The 22774-nt window shown below is 45.2% G+C and overlaps 1 protein-coding gene and 1 long non-coding RNA gene across 2 annotated transcripts; one reads left to right on the top strand and one right to left on the bottom strand.

Annotated features, from left to right (window-relative positions):
* Positions 1-836: 836 nt before the first annotated feature.
* LOC144509915 (uncharacterized) lies at positions 837-20779 on the bottom strand. The gene is made up of 3 exons (XR_013500536.1): positions 20566-20779; positions 6045-6113; positions 837-1183 (listed from the first exon to the last, which is right to left on the bottom strand). It is a non-coding gene; the product is annotated as an uncharacterized LOC144509915 (long non-coding RNA).
* b3galt6 (UDP-Gal:betaGal beta 1,3-galactosyltransferase polypeptide 6) lies at positions 3202-18014 on the top strand. Its single transcript, XM_078238907.1, has 2 exons — positions 3202-3340; positions 12036-18014. The coding sequence occupies exon 2, from the start codon at positions 12070-12072 to the stop codon at positions 13060-13062; it is 993 nt and encodes a 330-aa protein (XP_078095033.1). The 5' UTR covers positions 3202-3340; positions 12036-12069; the 3' UTR covers positions 13063-18014.
* Positions 20780-22774: the final 1995 nt, after the last annotated feature.

Genomic DNA, 22774 nt, shown 5'->3' with positions numbered 1-22774 from the left:
ACAACCATAGCTATGGCGTAGAGAAAGATCAACTTAATGCAAGGTAAGTCCATTCAAAAGTCTGACAGCAGCAGGGAAGAAGCTGTACTTGAGACGGTCGGTACGTGACCTCAGACTTTTGTATCTTTTTCCCGAAGGAAGAAGGTTGAAGAGAGAATTTCCGGGGTGAGTAGGGTCCTTAATTATGTTGGCTGTTTTGCTGAGGTAGCGGGAAGTGTAGACAGAGTCAATGGGTGGGAGGCTGGTTTGCGTGATGGATTGGGTTACATTCAGGACCTTTTGTAGTTCCTTGCGGTCTTGGGCAGAGCAGGAGCCATACCAAGCTGCGATACAACCAGCAAGAATGCTTTCTATGGTGCAACTATAAACATTGGTGAGAGTCGTAGCTGTCATGCCAAATTTCCTTAGTCTTCTGAGAACGTAGAGGTGTTGGTGGGCTTTCTTAACTATAGTGTCGGCATGGGGGGACTAGGACAGGTTGTTGGTGATCTGGACATCTAAAAACTTGAAGCTCTCGACCCTTTCTACTTCGTCCCCGTCGATGTAGACGGGGCATGTTCTCCTTTATGCTTCCTGAAGTCGATGGCAATCTCCTTCATTTTGTTGACATTGAGGGAGAGATTATTGTTGCCGCACCAGTTCACCAGATTCTCTATCTCATTCCTGTACTCTGTCTCATCATTGTTTGAGATCTGACCCACTACGGTGGTGTCATCAGCAAACTTGAAAATCAAATTGGAGGGGAATTTGGCCACACAGTCATAGGTGTATAAGGAGTATAGTGGGCGGCTGGGAACACGGCCTTGAGGGGCACCGGTGTTGAGGATTATCGTGGAGGAGGTGTTGTTGCCTATCCTTACTGATTATGGTTTATGAGTTAGGAAGTTCAGGATCCAGTTGCAGAGGGATGTGCCGAGGCCCAGGCCACGGAGTTTGGAGATGAGTTTTGTGGGAATAATAGTGTTGAAGGCTGAGCTATCATCAATAATAGGAGTCTGACATAGGTGTCCTAGTTATCTGTTCCAGGGTTGAGTGCAGGGCCAGGAAATGGCGTCTGCTGTGGACCTGTTGCGGCGATAGGCAAACTGTAGTGGATCCAGGCAGTCCGGGAGGCTGGAATTGATTAGTGCCATGACTAGCCTTTCGAAGCACTTCATAATGATGGATGTCAGAGCCACCGGCTCTGTAAAATGAAGAATCATGCGTAACGTCGATGTGATAATGATGTCAGATCACATGACAGAGAAATAAGAGATCCAGAAGTAGCTCCAACCTCGTGCAAAAGACAAATTTATAATACTTGCTGTAAATAAAGAATATAAACTACAGGCTCCATAAAATTCCTACAGTGCAGAAGGAAGCCATTCGGCCCATCAAGTCTGCACCAATTCTCCGGAGGAGCATCTCACCCAGGCCCACTCCGCTGCCCTATACCAGTAATGATGTGGAGATGCCGACGTTGGACTGGGGTTGGGCACAGTATGAAGTCTCACAACGCCAGGTTAAAGTCCAACAGGTTTATTTGGTAGCACGGCGAGATCATCCAGACGCTACGACAACGGATGAATGGACACCGCTCGACAATCACCAGGCAGGAGTGTTCCCTTCCTGTCAGGGAACACTTCAGCAGACAAGGGCATTTAGCCTCTGATCTTCAGGTAAGCGTTCTCTAAGGTGGCCTTCAAGACACACGACAAGCAGAATCACTGAGCAGAAACTGATAGCCAAGTTCCGCACACATGAGGACAGCCTCAACCAGGATCTTGGGTTCATGTCACACTACCTGTCACCCCCACAACTTGACTGGGCTTGCAAAATCTCACTAACTGTCCTGGCTTGAGACAATTCACATCTCTTTAACCTGTGCTTAACCCTCTCTCCACTCACATTGTCTGCACCTGTAAAGACTTGATTACCTGTTAAGATTCACATTCCAACCATTATCTTGTAATTGAGTCTGTGTATATATGTGCCCTGTTTGTGAACCCAACTCTCCACTCACTTGATGAAGAGGCAGCACTCCGAAAGCTTGTGCTACCAAATAAACCTGTTGGACTTTAACCTGGTGTTGTGAGACTTCTTACTGTGCTATACCAGTAACATGCACATCTTTGGACACTAAGGGGCAATTTAGCATGGCCAATCCATCTAACCCGCACATCTCTGGAGTGTGGAAGGGAACTGGCCAATCAGTTCCCTTTAGCATGGCCAATCAACCTAACCTAACCATCTTTGTGGGAGGAAACCGGAGCACCCGGAGGAAACCCACGCAGATACAGGGAGAATGTGTAGATTCCACACAGACAGTGACCCAAGGCCAGGAATCGAACCTGGGGGAAGCAGAAGAGCGAGGCCCGAGGCACCCACATACACAAATATTTGAATTTATATAGCACCTTCATCACAATAAAACATTCCTAATCTCTTTACAGAAGCAATTACCAACCGTAAGGAGATATTCAACGCACAGAAAATGCTGGAAAGTCTCAGCAGGTCTGACAGCATGAGTGGGATTTTACGGGCTTGCTTGGGCGAGACCGGAAATTCCCGCTCGAGGTCAAAGGAGATTTCCGTTGTCAGTCACTCGCCGTGCTGATTCCGTGGCGGGCGAGGTGGTAGAGTTCCGGCCCGTCTGTCAAAGAGTCATCCAGACTCGAAACATTGCCTCTATTCTCTCTCCACAGGTGCTGTCAGACCTGCTGAGATTTTCCAGCACTTTCTGGTTTAGTTTCAGATTCCAGCATCTGCACTATTTTGCTTTTATAAGATGACCGAGAGGTAGATTTTAAAGAGAAGGGATTTAGGAAGGGAAATGCAGAGTTTAGGATCTGAACTAAAGGCATGGCCACCACGAATGGAATGATTAATGTACAATATTCCACCGCTATGTGAATGAAATGCAGCCAGTGAGGCCTCCGAGCTACAGGAGGCGCTGATGAGCTCGGTCCCTCGGTCCCCTCATCCCGTCATGCTCATTGCGACAGAGTCCCAGCGGCGCCCCGACATCTCCCGGGTTACGTCATGACGTCAGCACCCGGGCGTACGTCAACACCCGGGCGTATGTCATCACGTCAGCTCCAGGGCGTACGTCATGACGTCTGCCCTCGGGCGGACATTATCACGTCTGCCCTGTGTACGTCATCGCGTCAGCGCCCCTGATGACGCCATCACGTCGCGGCCGTCCTGACGCCGGCCGGGCTGCCGGCGGTGGGGACGGTGTCGCTGATGCGCCTTTCCCCAGGAGGCGGTAGCGGCTGAGAAAGAGAGAGAGAGAGAGAGAGGCCTGACTGAATAATCGACAGCCCAGCCGCCTCATTCCGTCAGAAAATTCAATGGAGCGGTAAGTCGAGGAATCTCTATAATTTCATCAAAATTGGTCAATGCCGAGCTGTGCAGGATAATATTGTCCAGCACTGGGTAATGATGCTCCAATATTGTCCAGCACTGGGTAATGATGCTCCAATATTGTCCAGCACTGGGTAATGATGCTCCAATATTGTCCAGCACTGGGTAATGATGCTCCAATATTGTCCAGCACTGGGTAATGATGCTCCAATATTGTCCAGCACTGGGTAATGATGCTCCAATATTGTCCAGCACTGGGTAATGATGCTCCAATATTGTCCAGCACTGGGTAATGATGCTCCAATATTGTCCAGCACTGGGTAATGATGCTCCAATATTGTCCAGCACTGGGTAATAATGCTCCAATATTGTCCAGCACTGGGTAATGACGCTCCAATATTGTCCAGCACTGGGTAATGATGCTCCAATATTGTCCAGCACTGGGTAATAATGCTCCAATATTGTCCAGCACTGGGTAATGATGCTCCAATATTGTCCAGCACTGGGTAATGATGCTCCAATATTGTCCAGCACTGGGTAATGATGCTCCAATATTGTCCAGCACTGGGTAATAATGCTCCAATATTGTCCAGCACTGGGTAATGATGCTCCAATATTGTCCAGCACTGGGTAATGATGCTCCAATATTGTCCAGCACTGGGTAATGATGCTCCAATATTGTCCAGCACTGGGTAATAATGCTCCAATATTGTCCAGCACTGGGTAATAATGCTCCAATATTGTCCAGCGCTGGGTAATGATGCTCCAATATTGTCCAGCGCTGGGTAATGACGCTCCAATATTGTCCAGCACTGGGTAATGACGCTCCAATATTGTCCAGCACTGGGTAATGACGCTCCAATATTGTCCAGCACTGGGTAATGATGCTCCAATATTGTCCAGCACTGGGTAATGATGCTCCAATATTGTCCAGCACTGGGTAATGACGCTCCAATATTGTCCAGCACTGGTAATGACGCTCCAATATTGTCCAGCACTGGGTAATGACGCTCCAATATTGTCCAGCACTGGGTAATGATGCTCCAATATTGTCCAGCACTGGGTAATGATGCTCCAATATTGTCCAGCACTGGGTAATGACGCTCCAATATTGTCCAGCACTGGGTAATGACGCTCCAATATTGTCCAGCACTGGGTAATGACGCTCCAATATTGTCCAGCACTGGGTAATGATGCTCCAATATTGTCCAGCACTGGGTAATGATGCTCCAATATTGTCCAGCACTGGGTAATGACGCTCCAATATTGTCCAGCGCTGGGTAATGACGCTCCAATATTGTCCAGCGCTGGGTAATGATGCTCCAATATTGTCCAGCACTGGGTAATGATGCTCCAATATTGTCCAGCACTGGGTAATGATGCTCCAATATTGTCCAGCACTGGGTAATGATGCTCCAATATTGTCCAGCACTGGGTAATGATGCTCCAATATTGTCCAGCACTGGGTAATGATGCTCCAATATTGTCCAGCACTGGGTAATGATGCTCCAATATTGTCCAGCACTGGGTAATGATGCTCCAATCTTGTCCAGCACTGGGGAATAATGCTCCCATATTGTCCAGCACTAGGTAATGACGCTACAGTATAGTCCAGCACTGGATAATAATGCTCCAGTATTGTCCAGCACTGGGTAATGATGCTCCAATATTGTCCAGCACTGGGTAATGATGCTCCAATATTGTCCAGCACTGGGTAATGATGCTCCAATATTGTCCAGCACTGGGTAATGATGCTCCAATATTGTCCAGCACTGGGTAATGACGCTCCAATATTGTCCAGCACTGGGTAATGATGCTACAGTATAGTCCAGCACTGGATAATAATGCTCCAGTATTGTCCAGCACTGGATAATAATGCTCCAATATTGTCCAGCACTGGATAATAATGCTCCAATATTGTCCAGCACTGGATAATAACGCTCCACTATTTGTCCAGCACTGGATAAAAGCGCTCCAATATTGTCCAGCAATGGATAATGATGTCCAATGTTGTGCGGTGCCTGGTAATAACGCTCACAGATTGTGCGGCGCCCGATAGTAATGCCCCACGATTGTGCGGCGCCGGGGAACAACATCCTAGAATCAGAACACTGCATTGTCTTAAACAGTAACACTTAGCTCAATCCTGCATTGCCTGAAATATTACTTGACATCTGAGTCTCTCTCAATAATAACATCTTCAATATTAGCACAGTGCTTCAAATAATACTCCACTCGCCTGAATAATAATGCTGCCCTGTCTTGAATGATGTTGTCCTAAATGATGGTACTGCACCGTCCTGAGTAATGTTTTAACTTATACCAAACATCATCAGCTGAATAATTCTGATCGAATTGTTCTGAGTAATAATGTTGCCGTGCATTGAATTGTCACTGTGGTGAAAATAGTCATGAATCATCATCTTGTTCCACCACCCCCCCTCCCCCCCCCAACCCCCTCGCTGCCTTCAAGATCCTTATTCTCTACCACCCCACCAAAAGCCCACCTGTGTGACTCAGAGATAACCTCCCGCCTCTGCATTGAGCTCGGGTTCATTCTCGATGGTTTCAATCTCCAACTCGACCTTTGGCCCTTGTCTTCTGATTTCACCACTGTCCAGTTTTTTTCCCTTGGCATAAACTCTTTTATCCCCAGACACGACCCCCCCCCCCCCTCCCCCCACAGCTGGCGTAGTCACCCTGCTTGAGAACATCAGGTACGATCAATCCCTTCCTTCGTCAAAGCCACTCAATGTTAGGCGATCGTCCTGGGGAGGAAAGAAAACTATGCCCTTGTTACTCCACTGGCTCCTTTAAATCTAAGAAGCTAATATCAAATCAGAAAATGCTGAAAGTGCTCAGCAGGTGACCTAGCTTCCGTGGAGCAAGAAAGTTAACATTTCAGATTGACGGCCTTCCATGAGAACAGTGTCATCGAGGTTTACAGCATGGAAACAGGTCCTTCAGCCCAATCTGTCTATGCTGCCCTTTTCTTTTTAACCACTAAGCTAGTTCCAATTGCCCGCATTTGGCCCATACCTCTCTGTACCCCTCTCACGCATGTAACTGTCTAAATGCTTTTCAAAAAACAAAATTATACCCACCTCTATTACTACCTCTGACAGCTCATTCCAGACACTCACCACCCTCTGTGGAAAAAATTGCCAATCTGGACCCTTTTGTATCTCTCCCCTCTCACCTTAAACCAATGCCCTCTAACTTTAGACTCCCCTAGCTTTGGGAAAAGATGTTGACTATCTACATTATCTATGCCCCTCATTATTTTATAGACCTCAATAAGGTCACCTCTAAGCCTCCTACGCTCCAGGGAAAAAGAGTCCCAGTCTATCCAGCCTCTCCTTATAACTTAAACCATCAAGTCCGGGTAGCATCCTAGTAAATCTTTTCTGCACCCTTTCTAGTTTAATAATATCCTTTCTATAATAGGGTGACCAGAACTGTACACAGTATTCCAAGTGTGGCCTTACTAATGTCTTGTTTAACTTCAACAAGACGTCCCAACTCCTATATTCAATGTTCTGCCCAATGAAACCAAGCATGCCGAATGCCGCCCTCACCACTCTGTCCACCTGTGACTCCACTTTCAAACTTTCAGTGCAATGTGATATTTATGTAGTGCAATGTTCAAGACATATCGTTCAAACTGTTCATTATTATTTGGGGAGATCCAATATTATTATTCAGGATAATACAATATTATTGTTATTCAGGTGTGTGAAGTATTCTTACAGATGACAGCCCAAGCTTCTCTTTCCTCTCAAAGTCCTTTAACATGTTGCCGTTTCTCAAATTCATAACTATCTTTCATGCAACACCATGTTTGAATCTCTCCAATCAGGTCTTTGCCCTCCCCCAACACTGAAACAGAAATAAAATACTTCCTGACTGTGACCACAATGCACTATGTTTCCTCATCCTTCTCAATCTCTTTACAGCTTTTGACACGACCAGCCTATACAATCCTTCGAGCCTCTCCTCTATGTTGTCTGGCTGTACTTGCAACAATGCTGCCCTGCTACCATTCAAACCTCCTTCAAGGGTCTATTCTTGATCTGCTTTTCATAGAATCCCTACAGTGCAGAAGGAGGCCATTCAGCCCATCGAGTCTACACCGACCATAATCCCACCCAGGCCCTATCCCTGTAACCCCATACATTTACCCTGCTAATCTTCCTGATACTAGTGTCAATTTAGCATGACCAATCAACCTAACCCACACATCTTTGGACTGTATGAGGAAACCGGAGCACCCGGGGAAACCCACACAGACACGGGGAGAACGTGCAAACTCCACACAGAAAGTGACCCGAGGCTGGAATTGAACCCGGGTCCCTGGCGCTGTGAGGCAGCAGTGCTAGCCACTGTGCCACCGTGCTGCCCAGTGCTAACCACTGTGCCACCATGCCGTTCTTATCTACAAGTCTGGGTGGCACGCTGGCACAGTGGTTAGCACCGCTGCCTCACCGTGTCAGGGATCCGGGTTCAATTCCAGCCTTGGGTGACTGCCTGTGTGGAATTTGCATGTTCTCCCCGTGTCTGCGTGGGTTTCCTTTGAGTGCTCCGGTTTCCTCCCACAGTCCAAAGGTGTGCAGGTTCGGTGGAATAGCCATGGTGAAAGGGCGGGAGAGAGGGCCTGGGTAAGATACTCTATCAGAGCATCTGTGCAGACTCAATGAGCCGAATGGCCACCTTCTGCACTGTATGGAATCAAGTCCCATACACACACAGCTGGCACACCGCTCTAACTGAGTTTTGTCGCTCCACTGCCTCTGCTGTCAGAATGCTTATTCAGCACCCAATATTGGATAAGCGGTTAAACTTTGGGCAGACTGAAACCATCGTCTTCAGCCTCTGTCACAGGCTTCGTTCACTTGCCACTGATGTCATCCTTTCCTCCATTTTACCGCTGTTTATCCTGACAGTTTGCAACCCCGGTGTCCGATCTGACCCTGAGCTGAACACCAGAACTTTTCCATCAAAAACACAGCCTGCTTTCCCCTCTGTTGCAGAATACCGTGCTCCACTGAATAATGCTGCACTGTAGTGAGTAGTAATAATGCTGTATTGAATATTACTACGTTGCTGAGCCAAATATGAGTACTGCTACCTGATTAAGGATGATGTGCTGAATAATATTCTGCTGCATTGAATAGCAAGACTGCGTTTGTGAATGTTTATGCAGCTGTAGTTCGCAGGATAATGCAATCCCGTTCTGATATTGGATCACAGTTAATTACTGGGTGCTTGGTGTGCGGTGTAACTGCAAAATTTAGCATCAGAATCACGGAGGGCTTCAAACCAGCAGTATGGGGACTGCTGTTTAGCGCAGGCCACTAGTGTCTGTCTCTGTCGGACAGTGGAGCGACTGTCAGCGGGTAGGAATTCTAAAGCTGCAGTTGTCAACGTTAAGCCCTGATTTAATTAGTGAGCCATTTATGAGCATTTTAATCCAGCTTTGTAGCAGTAGCAATTCTTCCAACCTGCGGAAAATGTCATCACATGGGGGACCGTGAGATCTGGAATAGAATAGGGTCAGAACAATTTAGCACGTGGGAGAGGGGCAAAGGTCAACAGTGTTTTCAGAATTCTGAGACCTGGATGAATCCATCGGGTAAAGTGACCTTGTTAACATTGCGGATTGACTTCTGTTGCAGAACTCAACCTGCACCTCCCGGCAGAGTGGTTAGCACTGCTGCCGCACAGCGCCAGGGACCCAGGTTCGATTCTAGCCTTGGGTCACTGTCTGTGCAGAGTCTGCACATTCTCCCCGTGTCTGCGTGGGTTTCCTCCGGGTGCTCCGGTTTCCTCCCAGAAGGATGGTTAGGTTAGGTTGATTGGCCATGCTAAATTGACCCTAGTGTCAGGGGGATTAGAAATCATAGAAACCCTACAGTGCAGAAGGAGGCCATTCGGCCCATCGAGTCTGCACCGACCACAATCCCACCCAGGCCCTATTCCCCTATCCCCACATATTTACCCACTAATCCCTCTAACCTACGCATCCCAGGACTCTAAGGGGCAATTTTTAACCTGGCCAATCAACCTAACCCACACATCTTTGGACTGTGGGAGGAAACCGGAGCACCCGGAGGAAACCCACGCAGACACGAGGAGAATGTGCAAACTCCACACAGACAGTGACCCGAGCCGGGAATCGAACCCGGGACCCTGGAGCTGTGAAGCAGCAGTGCTAACCACTGTAAATGCGTGGGGTTACGGGAACAGGATCTGGGTGGGATTGTGGTCGGTGCAGACTCGATGAGCTCAGTGGCCTCCTTCTGCACTGTAGAGATTCTATGAATTGCTTCCAAGACTAAATGAAGTCGACCTTCATGACTTTCACGTAACCGCAGAAAAGAATGCCGTTCACTCAAAATAATTCTGAAATATTTTTAAATGGCGCTGGGCTGATGGTTCCAAACAATTGTCGCAGCAAGTCGCGAGACCAACTCCTGATCACGGATCTATTGAAGCAAACAGTATAAGGGGTAACTAGACAAGTTTGAGGGAGAAGAGGTTAGAGGATTATGATTGTAGATTTAGGTGGAGGAGGCTGGTTGGGCCGAATGGCCAGTTTCTGTGCCCTATATTCTTTGTAATGTATCTGGTTCCTGTCTGGATTAAACCTACTTCCTGTGGCTATGATTTTTGCGTCATCCTTATTATAACACACATATAACAGGGAGAACCCAGTCAACATTACAGCCCTGAAGTTAGGTAACACTGAGAAGATAGATAACCTACCTCTGTTCTCTATTTTCTACAACCTTTGTCTCCATTTTGCACATTAATTAACTCCTTCTCAGCTGAACACAGAACTCTCTCTATTCTAAAACCATGAGAGAAACTGGCTGAAAGCATTGGCTGATGTGTCAAGATAACCCAGGGGATCACATCAGGTCCTTGAAATTAATGAGAACGTTTATTTGAGCAGCTCTGCAGAAACAATAATAGAGGAGTGATTGTTTCTCGTAAACATTGCATCAATATAGGGGACTTTTAAATGTCAACCATTGTGCTGACAGTCTACTCCTGCGGGATAGTGATAAGGACAAGGCAGCAAGATTCAGCTCATCAAGTCTGCTCCTTCCATAGCTCATGTAATCCTACACATTCTCTATAGGCCTGATCTTTCTCAACAAATACTGATCCAGTTTCTTTTCAAGAGAGCCCTTTGACTTGGGATTAACCACTCTTTGCACTTGTCCACAAAAATTCTAATCTTGGCCAAGGCTTGATTTTGTAATTCTGTATTCGCTGTACAAGATATATAGCTGACCTAAGCAATGTCCTTCGTTGAAGGCCCGAATCATATGTCCTCTCAAGTCTTTTCTCCTGTAAAAACAAACATGGTAATTCTTCTTTACGGAATGTTTTCCAGTGTATCGACATCCCTTTTGGGGTAACAGTGACCTACCTGTTCCCACAGTTGGCTTTGCCAGGCAGAGATTCAACGTCAGTGAACTCGCTTTGACTTGTTAATGCAATGCCCTTCAGATACAGGGTAGATGCTAATAACTGCCTCCTTGCTGATTTAGATAGCGGCTCCTAAAAATAGCAGTACATTGAATTTCTTCCAAAAATGATAAATGCTTGAGTTTATTTTGTGTGAAGGATTCTGACTAACATATTGGGAAAGAGCTGCAGACTGAAAGCTGATTTTGAACCTGCATAGATGCTTGTCTTACAAATCATGATCGCGGTGATATCAGCTTATTTCCTGGTATCTATTAGCCTGCGTTTGATTTATGTGTCTGGCTGCCTCTTTTCACTAATTTACATTGCATTAGTTGATGCTGCTCACACAAGCTACTGTCATAAGGCGATAAATCAAAAGAAGTGACAGACATGAAATTGGGAAAATCATTTCAGAGAGTAAGTAATGGGAGCCATGATGTGGTTGCAGTATCGCCAAATGCTGCCAAAGGTATGCCTGCCGCAGTTAAAGTTTATTTATGAGTCACAAGTTGGCTTATATTAACACTGTAATGAAGTTACTGTGAAAATCCCCTAGTCGCCACACTCTGGCGCCTGTCTGGGTACATTGAGGGAGAATTTAGCATGGCCAATGCACCTAACTGGGCGGCACGGTGGCACAGTGGTTAGCACTGCTGCTTCACCGCTCCAGGGACCTGGGTTCGATTCCCGGCTCGGGTCACTGTCTGTGTGGAGTTTGCACATTCTCTTCGTGTCTGCGTGGGTTTCCTCCGGGTGCTCCGGTTTCCTCCCACAGTCCAAAGATGTGCGGGTTACGTTGATTGGCGATGCTAAAATTGCCCCTTAGTGTCCTGAGATGTGTAGGTTAGAGGGATTAGTGGGTAAAAATATATGGGGGTAGGGCCTGGGTGGGATTGTGGTCGGTGCAGACTCGATGGGCCAATTGGCCTCTTTCTGTACTGTAGGGTTTCTATGATTCTATGATTCTAACCGGCACGTCTTTGGGAGGAAACTGGAGCACCCGGAGGGAACCCGTGCAGACACTGGGAGAATGTCTGCATGGAGTCTGCACAGTGACCCAAGCCGGGAATCGAACCTGGGTCCCAGGCGCTGAGAGGCAACAGTGCTAACCACTGCGCCACCGTTGTTTGCAAGGAATCAGGCTGTTTATTGGCATGAAAGAATCTTGCTACTTGTTGTAACCGTAATCTGTTTTTTTTTGTTCCCTCCAGCTGAAAGCACTCCAGAAATTCAAGCGTTTGCACAATGAATCTAGTCCGACTTGTTTGCCGCCACAAAACAGCCCTCGGCGTCGCGACCCTGTCCTTGTTTGCACTGATGCTGCTTTATTTGGCGAAATGCACCTCGGAGACTTTGAAATCCCCGGGCTTGCCTCTCGGGGTCGAAAGACGGAGCAACAATCCAGGCCACGGCAAAACCAAAGGCCTCTCGGCTTTCCTGGTGCTGATGATCACCACCGGCCCCAAGTATACCGAGCGGAGAAGCATCATCAGGAGCACGTGGCTGGCCAACCGGGACTCGGAAATCCTCCCGTACTTTGCCATCGGCACCAGTGGGCTTGCAGCGGAGGAGGTTCAGAATTTGGAGCAAGAAAATGCTCGGCACCACGATCTCCTGCTGCTCCCGGACTTGAAGGACTCCTATGAAAACCTTACCAATAAGATCCTTCACATGTACGCCTGGGTGGACCAGAATGTCGACTGCAAGTTTGTGTTGAAGGCGGATGATGATACTTTTGCCAGGTTAGATATCATCAAGGAAGAACTGAAGATGAAAGAGCCAAAGAAACTCTACTGGGGTTTCTTTTCGGGACGTGGAAGGGTTAAGTCTGGGGGGAAATGGAAGGAGAGCACTTGGGTTCTGTGTGACTATTATTTACCCTATGCCTTGGGGGGCGGGTATGTTCTGTCTGCTGATTTGGTACACTACATTCGAATTAACATTGATTACTTGAAGGTGTGGCAGAGTGAGGATGTCTCTTTGGGGGCCTGGCTGGCACCAGTAGATGTCAAACGCCTGCACGATCCACGGTTCGATACCGAGTACAAATCGCGTGGGTGCAATAACAAGTACATTGTGACACACAAGCAGAGCATTGAGGATATGCTGGAAAAGCACCAGACACTCCAAAGAGAAGGGAAACTGTGCAAAGAAGAAATTAAAGCGAGACTGAGTTATATTTACGATTGGTACGTCCCACCGTCCCAGTGCTGCCAGCGGAAAGATGGCATACCCTGACACTACAACATAGCGCCAGAGAGGAGGAGACAGTGAGATCTGCATGGTGATTTCAAAACAATATTGTGGATGTTAATGCAGGACGTTTCTCCTGGAAGGAGCTCCGGCATTAGCACAGCAACTATTTCCAGTATTTCCAACACTGCGCACTTCTTATCCCATTAACTCAATGCTGAGTCTGCCAGTTGGAGGGATTGTATCTTGAGCGGTTTTTCTCCAAAAAGCACAAAGTTGCCGTGTTCTCTGATCAGAGTACAGATTGGTTCATTGCAGTGCCAAGGGTTCAATTCCTGGCCTGCCATTATAAGACAAGTTTTTAATTTTTCCTCCCGTTGTTTCCTTGTGCGAAGAACATGCCAAAGAACACCTGGTGTTCCTAATCCTACCCCATTATGCCAACCTGAGCAGATAGCTCCATTGGTTTTACAGTGCGTTGTATTTAATTGCACAAGAGTCTAAAGTTCTGGGATTTGTGTAATCCCATTGTAGTAAAAGTAACTTTATTGTATTCATGTATTTACATGTGTATCTGTGTGCCTGTGTTGTGTATTTGTGTGTTTGTGTATAAATTTACAGGCTGCTTATATAGGTAGAAGCCCTTAGAGTGCTTCCGAGCGACTTATTTCATCATAGCTTGCTCCCGTCTAACTGGGGCTGGTTAGAATTCCTCCTCACCCGACCAGAGGAGTTGTGAAAGAAAAACTATCTAAAACAAAACTTGAAGTGTTATATCTTCCTGATCTTTAGCTGCCATGCCAACCATTTGAAAATAGTCACCCAGGGACAGTATTTGTGTTCAGGAATTGCAATACAGAATTTTTTTAATAACTCATCCAACTAAATTTGCTTGGAGACTCTTTGCCTGCATCTGGAGTCCTAATCTTATGTGATTAACTGCTGACGTTGGCGACTTTTCTCTTAACTCTCTCATCTTTGAAGTACAGCTTTACTGGGCATTAGTGGAGAAGGTAGTTTGGCTGGTTTAGCCTTAGCAGAGTGCATTTCATTGAGTTTCTTCTGTTCTCTGGGATAACAGGAGAATCCACAATGAAAACCAAGGACCTTTGCTGAGCTGCTTCCTACCATTGGGAGACAAACAAATTTGGTTTACTAATAGTTTGAGTGCTTTAGAAATTGTCATTCTGACGATCAACAATATTAGGTAACTATTTAAGACAAATACTGTAACAGTCCTGGTGTATCCTACAATAAATGTTTTCCTCTAGTAATGGAAGTGTAAAACATTCGGAGAAATGTCATGTTTGACATGCTGCTGTTCAACACAAGTTTCCAAATTGAGAGAAGATACAGATTTGTCACAGTACTGAGCAACATCATGTGAAAAGTAGCAATGATTTCTATAATCAGTGATTTTGTGGAGAAGGAAATTATTCTTTTTTTTAAAAAACGTCATTGCCCCTGGTCGAAATGCCAGATAAACAGATTGAGTATCTGAGCTACGTTGCTTCTGTGTGTGTTCTTAAACTGATGCCAGAAATCGGTGCACTATTCCAACCCATTTCAGTTGTTCAGTCCAGGAGCCTTGTCCATGTTGCTGCCTTCTAATTAGAATCAGGCCCAACGCTGCTCGTTACAATTGGAATCCAAGTCCCGCACAGCAGCTGAGCATTGAGGCAGAGTTCTGTCACACACAAGCACCTTTTAATCAATGACATGACAGCTAAGGTCTGGTAAGGTATATTACTCAGTGGCTAAGTATTAGGAAACAGATACCTTGTGTACTCCGAGCACTGGGCTGCACACTTGCATCTAGGGCTGTGACTAGTGACAATTTCAGGAGCACAGCTGGCCACGTAGGTGGGGGAAAAAAACGGGTGACGACGCCATTTTGGGGAGTGTGGGTTTTAAAATTCAACACTGCTGACTAATGTTTGGTAGAATTTCCCAGGGCAAATCGCATCCTTTGCTATCCATTGAGAACTTACAATTAGAGTGGCCAGTCCCAAGGAGGAAACCTTTATACACGGGATCAGAATAGAGAAATAATAGGAAAACAAATGAATCACTTGTGTCTTCAAGCCTCGACCCAGCAAACATTTTTACCTGGACGTGGATCTGGGAAGTGTATAGATTAGGAAGATCATTGTTTGTTCCAAATGTGTTTCTGCTTCAGCCCAATTTGAGAAGATCTTGTAAACCTGGAATTGAGTTCTTGTGCTTCTTGTCTTGTGTTGGAAATGTTAAACTATGTGTACTTATTTAACTGAGTGAGGCACACTTCTGGCTGTTGACCCAGCTGATAGACTTGAACATGTGTACCTCTCTCTGAGTGCTGTGCCATTCACTGTGCTGCTCTTCCTGATAGTTCCTCTTACTGGACAATGCTTTATAGAATCAACCCTATGGATGAATGAAAATTAACTAATTTATTTGTAGTCTACAAAAGCAGCATATAATTCTGGTGATAAAGCCTAGTACTGGTTAATAATGCCAGCCTTCCATTCAGAATGATTTATAAAATGAATAACAAAACAGTCTCTCCTTCACCCAGGCCTGAGAAATGGTGATCTGTGATTAATTAACCTTGCCATGGATAAAAGCATTTAGATAGTTACATGGGTTAGATGGGTATAGAGGGATATGGGCCAAATGCGGGCAATTGAGATTAGCTTACGGGTTTTTTTTTTTAAAAGTGCGGCATGGACAAGTTGGGCCGAAGGGCCTGTTTCCATGCTGTAAACCTCTATGACTCTATGGATGGTGTGCCTTCCTTATTTTGGGCATCACTATTTAGTCATGCCCCCGGGTGGCATCTTTTCCCTAAATGCTGAGAGGTTGTTTTCCCTTGGACCAGTGGGCGTAATCGCCGAGTAAAGGGTCTCCCGTTTAAGACAGATGAGGAGGAATTTCTTCTCTCTCAGGGTAGTGAATCTGTGGATTTCTTTCTCACAGAGGGCTGTGGAGGCTCGGTGGTTAAGTATGTTCAAGGCCGAGAGAGGCAGATTTATAATCGTGGTTTATGGGGATACGGCAGGTAAGTGGACTTGAGGATTGTCAAATCAGATCAGTCATGATCTCATTGAATGGCGGAGCAGACTCGATGGGCCGAATGTCTGCTCCTATGTCTTATGGTCTTATAAAGTTACTCCGCACTTGGAGCCATACACTTCTGCCATCTTGTTTTGAGTTTCATTAGCTCTCTGAGGATAGCTCACTTTCTAAGGGCAATGCTTCAGGAGGTCCGCTGTTGGCGGGACTTTCTTGCCTCCAAACCTCTGTCGGGGAACCTAAATAATGGTTTGACAAACCGTGTGCTGTGCCCACAGAGGTTTCCAGGTAACTAGGTGCTGGAGGCAACTGTGGTGGTAAATTTGTAAACTGACCTCTTGCTGGTTTCTTTTTGTAAAACCGGTTCTAATCAATTCATCCTCACCTGTGTTTATGTCCAGGCTTTTGCCAATTAACGGCTAAAAAAAAGTTTCTATTATCAGTCACTTGGGTTAAATTCCAGTACTTGAAGCTTTATTTCCCTTTGTGTTATTGTTGGAATCTTATTGTCAGTTGTAGCACATTTGTATCCATGTTAATGTTGTGAATGAGTGCTGAAGGTTAATACTCTATATAATATGTAGACCTCAGCATTTTAGAGCAAGAGATGGAATAATTGTGTATTTCTGAAATGTCCTTTTGTATTATTAATGCTGTGCATTTATTTAAATCGTGCGCTGTTCAGTTGTTTCATTTACAGCAAATACATCTCCTAAACCTGGGAAATTGCAGATTTAGAACTTGTATGTAGAACAAAAGCAATTGGAAAGATACAGAAGCTAAAGATTAATTACCTTGGATGTTCCCATGATATTTCATAGTCATAGATATTGCGCATGCAGCTTATGACAGGATCCAAATTCTAATTTTACCTTTCTTCTAATACCCTCCCACATGGTCATCATTTCTCTCATCCAAGATTTTAACTTCATGCCCTTCTCTGCCCACTCCACCCGCAACGCTGCTTATTCTCCACACGTCCCTGTCTACCTGTCAACTAATCATCGTCAATCCTAACACGCATACGATGAAGCACGCATTCTGCCAGTGGGCAGCCTGTCCCTGAGCGACTGCCCATAAACAGCAGCCAACTAAAACTTGTACAGACCCACTGTGCAAATTCCCTGGACTGTCCTTGACTAACACTGGTCATTGAAGACCGAGATGAGAGAGAATTTTTTTTCTTTGGGGTGAAGAATTTCAAAGATCCATGACCCTAAGAGCTGTGGCAGGCTGAGCCATTGAATACGTTCCAAACCAAAGACAGACGGGCAGCACGGGTGGTATAGTGGTTAGCACTGCTGCCTCACAGGGCCAGGGACCCGGGTTCCATTCCCGGCTTGGTTCACTGTCTGTGTGGAGTCTGCACGTTCTGCCCGTGTCTGCGTGGGTTTCCTCCGGGTGCTCCGGTTTCCTCCCACAGTCCGAAAGGTGTGCTGGTTAGGTGCATTGGCAATGGTAAATTCTCCCTCAGTGTACCAGAGTATGGCGACTAGGGGATTTTTACAGTAACTTCATTACAGTGTTAATACAAGCCTACATGTGACACTAATAAATAAACTTTAAACTTAAAAGACCGATTGTTGAACGATAGGGGAAGCGATGCTGGGGGTGGGGCAGGTGGGAAAGGAGTTGTGGCCATGGTCAGATCAGTCATGATCATATTGACAGTGGAGCAGGCTTATGGGGCTTTGTGGCTTACTCCTGCTACTATTTCTTATGTTCTATTAATAGAACTCAAAGGACAGGTGGACTTTGAAAGAAATGTGACAGAAGCTCTTAACTAATTCGATTGGAATATCCACGGTGACTTTTATGATCCAATAAGAAATATCATGGTGTATTTATTTAAAAATGCTGAAATCATTATGTAAAAAGCTGTGCAAGAGGATATTGTTTAAATATTGCACAATTTATGGTCAATAAATTAAAACCAAGTATATAGATCCATTTGTGTTGATGTGTGTTGCTTATTTATGCACCTTTTACACACCGTTGAAATTTTAAATTCTTCCTCCTCCAGCTTGTGTGCTGGCTTAATTGAAACTTCCAAAGTTGACATGGATTGATTTTTGTTGGGGAATGGGTTCGAGCGATTATGGTGTGAATGAGGGGGGTAGTATGGTTGAGGTGCAGATCAACCTAATCTCATTGAATGGCGAAGCAGGCATGAGGGAATACTCCTGTCCCTCATGTTCCTAGATGTGTTACAAGCATTTCAGGATAGGATGTCTTGGAAGTGAGTTTAACTGCAACTCTCCTGAGGAGGTTTTAGTTTTTCACTTAGATTCCTGCTACATGTGATGGGCCCTAATGGAAATGGGAACAAAAATGGAGACACTCCCCTCTTTCTACCTCCCTGACACAGCAACCATTTTCTCTGCTTTCATACACCATGATGTGGAGATGCCGGCGTTGGACTGGGGTGAACACAGTAAGAGTTTTAACAACACCAGGTTAAAGTCCAACAGGTTTATTTGGTAGCAAATACCATTAGCTTTCGGAGCGCTCCATCTGACAAAGGAGCAGCGCTCCGAAAGCTAATGGTATTTGCTACCAAATAAACCTGTTGGACTTTAACCTGGTGTTGTTAAAACTCTTACTGTGTTCGTACACCATGACAGACTTGGGTGATTGCATTGACTTCTGGACTATTCCCTCCATGTAGCTTTCCCAGGGGGATTATCTTTGGGTTCAGTTAGAGTCACCCTCCTTCACATCACCTCCTGCAGTCGCGGCTTTAAGAGACTGTCTTTAAATGGAATAATTTTGCCCAAATTTATCTATTTAGCCAGCAAAGGCTATCAAAAATTACACCCTGTTTAAGGGCCAGCAGCATTTTAGGAACTGATAGCTGGCCAGATTCCCTGCTGCTAGCCAATTGCACTCCTTATGCATGTTTATTTTTTACAGGGGAACCTTATTTAAAGGAGGGGGAGAGAGGCAGGCAGAAAGATGTCCTCTCTGTATCCACAGCAGATGTATCAGAGCCGTAAGCAACTTCAGTCCAGGACTTACAAAATCAATAACTTGGGACTGCTTGGATTTCTTCAAATATTTGTCAGAAGATAGAGATTTCACTATATCCTAGAAACACTTCCCACATTGTTTTTTATTCATTCGTGGGACATGGGCATCGCTGGCTGGCCAGCATTTATTGCCCATCCCTAGTTGCCCTTGGAGGGCAGTTGAATGTCAACCACATTGCTGCGGCTCTGGAGTCACATGTAGGCCGGACCAGGTAAGGACGATAAATTTCTTTCCCTCAAGGACAGTATTGAGCCAGATGGGTTTTTGTGACAATCGACAATGGTTTCATGCTCAACAGTAGATTCTTAATTCCAGATATCTTTTATTGAATTCAAATTCCACCATTTGCCATGGTGAGATTTGAACCCGAGTCCTCAGAGCACTAACTGAGTTTCTGGATTAATAGTCTAGCGATAATACCACTAGGCCATCGCCTCCCCTACTGTGGGTGCACCATCTCATTAGTGACCCCTTGCAAAAAAAAATACCAAAGTATTAAACCACAGAAGGTGAGAGGGAAGGAACCAAGTTATTTTTAATTCATTCATGGGACATGGGCGTCGCTGGCTGGCCAGCATTATTGCCCATCCCTAGTTGCCCAAGGGCAGTTAAATAGTCAACCACATTGCTGTGGCTCTGGAGTCACATGTAGGCCAGACCAGCTAAGGATGGCAGATTTCCTTCCCTAAAGGACATTAGTGAACCAGATGGGTTTTTTCGACAATTGACAATGGTTTCATGGTCATCATTAGATTCTTAATTCCAGGTATCTTTTATTGAATTCAAATTCCACCACCTACCGTGGTGGTATTCGAACCCAGGTCGCCAGAACATTAACTGAGTTTCTGGATTAATAGTCTGGTGATAATACCACTAGGCCATCACCTCCCCCATTGTGGGTGCATCATCTTATTAGTGACCCCTTACAAAGAAAATACCCAAGGAGTATTAGACCACAGAAGATCAGAGGGGGAAGGAACCAAGTGGGCCACCCAATAGTGAAAGATACTCTTGTATCAGCTATCTTGATGTTCTCCCATGAATACTGCATACAGCCTTTTCTAATTCTTAACAAGAAGCCAATGAGGAACTATAGGTTCCCAAGGTAATTCGAAAGGTGCAAAGTTTGAACATTCCTTCTGTATTGTTATGGTTCAGGTTAGAAACTCCAAAGTATTTTATGAAGCCCACCTGAATCATAAGTTTTGCATCTTGAATGTGGCTAGGATAAGCATGATATGTTCCACTTCAGGTGTGATTCAAAAGACCCACTAGGGAGCTTTTCTCAAACAAAGTATATTTAAGAATATAGTTAACATATACGGAACAAAAAATTAGCAATAACTTCTATCAATTACAAACAAAAAAAACCCACAATAATGTATACCCCTTAACCACTATACATCAGATGTTCCAATCAAAACCAATATCCAATAAGCAAAATGTTTTAAACAGATTTCTCACATGATACTGGAATCCAGTTCCCTGGGTTGAATGCTGATTTCAAATGAACTTAAAAACTCAGAGCAGTTTGCAGTCATATCCGCTCCCAAAGCTCAGATTCTTTACTGCAGTATGGCAACAAGCCTTTCTTTTAGCTAACTGGTAAAATTTTCAAAGCAAAACACAGAGAGAAAGAGACTTCTTTTCCAGCTTGCTTCTGAGACTGCCTCTAACACTGCAGCCAAAACGTAACTCAAAGCTGAAAAACCTCTGTCACCTGACCTGCCTAGCTTTTTTCCTCCTTCCAGCAATGACATCACCCAAGGCTGTGACCATGATTTTTTAAAAAAACCTCTTAAAGGTACACTAACATCATAGTGTGCAGAGAATGAGTGACTGTTTATGAATGGATGTCACTTCTAGATCCGCAACCTTGTTCTTTCTATTCATTACTTTTTCTCATTAATCCTCCGATCTCTAAAGTCCTGATTTTACCAAGGGTCTGCTGTCAAGCCATTTCTTTGAGTGAGCACAGGTCAGTAAACTGGATTTGCAGGATAGTGCACCCAATTTGCATCACATTTCACTGAAGAAATTGGACGAGTTTCCATTGTTCAGCTGGTGAAATCCACCAAAAAATCTTAAATGAGTCTTAATCGATATTTTGTTCCACCTCTGACGACACCCATGTCGGGTGGTCTGGCCTACAGGAGTTAGCTTCTTAAAGGAGAGTGGTGCTTAAGTTTAAAATATTTTGTATTTTATCTAAATTTTCATTGGAGCATTAAATTCTTCTCATTGTTTATTCCTAATGTTCTGAACCAGAAGACTTCTATTTCCAACTCCTTTTTCTTAAACCACTCTCACTGCTCTTTCACTTGTTCATTGAATCCCTACAGTGCAGTAGGAGGCCATTTGGCCCATCAAGCCTGCACCGACAACATTCCCACCCAGGCCCTATCCCCATAACCCCATACATTTACCCCACTAATCCCCCTGACACTAAGGGGCAATTTAGCATAGCCAATCAACCTATCCTGCACATCTTTGGACTGTGGGGAGGAAACTGGAGCACCCGGAGGAAACCCACGCAGACACGGGGAGAACGTGCAGACTCCACACAGAGTGACCTCCCCCCCCCGCCAAGCCGGGAATCGAACTCGGGTCCCTGACGCTGTGAAGCATTGTTGCAACCGATGTGAAAACATTACTTTGGCGGTTCCGTTGGCAGCACTGCAAGTTTAAGTTAGAATGTAAGGAGTTGTGTGAAGATAGAATCCAAGGAAACGTAGGTCACTAAAATGTGGGGATCTGATAGAGGTGTAGATTGGTGGACAGTACAACAAGATATTTTAGAACAACAGAGCCATAAAATTAGGTAATTATAGATGTCCTGAGACAGACTAGGATAAAAGCACTGTATGTAGTCAAAGTGCAGAATGCTTTTAGAATGCATTGAAAATAGCTTTAGCAGTGTAATTATTATTGTACCGATAAAAACACACAAACCCTGGAAAATAATTGGGGAAAATCCATGGTGTGGGATTATGAGAACAATTCAGAAATGATGACCGCAACATAGATTCAAGGTGGAAACAGAAAAGGATAATCATAGAATCCCTACAGTACAAAAAGAGGCCCTTCAGCCCATTGAATCTGTACTGACAACAATCCCACCCAGGTCCCATCCCTATGTACTTACCCTGCTAATCCCCCTGACACTAAAGGCAATTTAGCATAGCCAATCAACCTATCCCGCACATCTTTGTAATGTGGAAAGAAATCAGAGCACCCGGAGGAAACCATGCAGACTCCACACAGATAATGACGCGAGGCCAGAATTGAACCTGGGTCCCTGGTGTTGTGAGGCAGCAGTGCTAACCACTGTGCTATGAAAGATAAGGATGCAGAATGATGAAAAAGTCAGTGTAATAAAGTATAGATTAAAAAGCCGATACAACAAAGTTAGATCTCAGATTTATCAGGCAGCCCACTCATCAAAAATGGCAGCAATTTCAGCCATAAAGCCCTTCATGATCAGGAGCTCCTTCAGGTAGAGTTTCAGATCCTTTCCTCCAAGGACTTAAGCCACCAAATCTCACCAGGTGGTACCTCCCAGTGAACCTGGGTTCAGCGAGTACAAAATAGGCCATTCCCCCAAAGCCTTCTCAACTCTGCTCCTGTTGGTCTCCTTCGAATAGACCCACCAGAATGATCTTTATCTGGAATG

Source organism: Mustelus asterias, chromosome 22 (genome assembly GCF_964213995.1).
Source record: "Mustelus asterias chromosome 22, sMusAst1.hap1.1, whole genome shotgun sequence".
Classification (NCBI taxonomy): domain Eukaryota; kingdom Metazoa; phylum Chordata; class Chondrichthyes; order Carcharhiniformes; family Triakidae; genus Mustelus; species Mustelus asterias.
The sequence above is the reverse complement of the archived record's forward strand: the minus strand, read 5'-3'. Positions and strand labels throughout refer to the sequence as shown.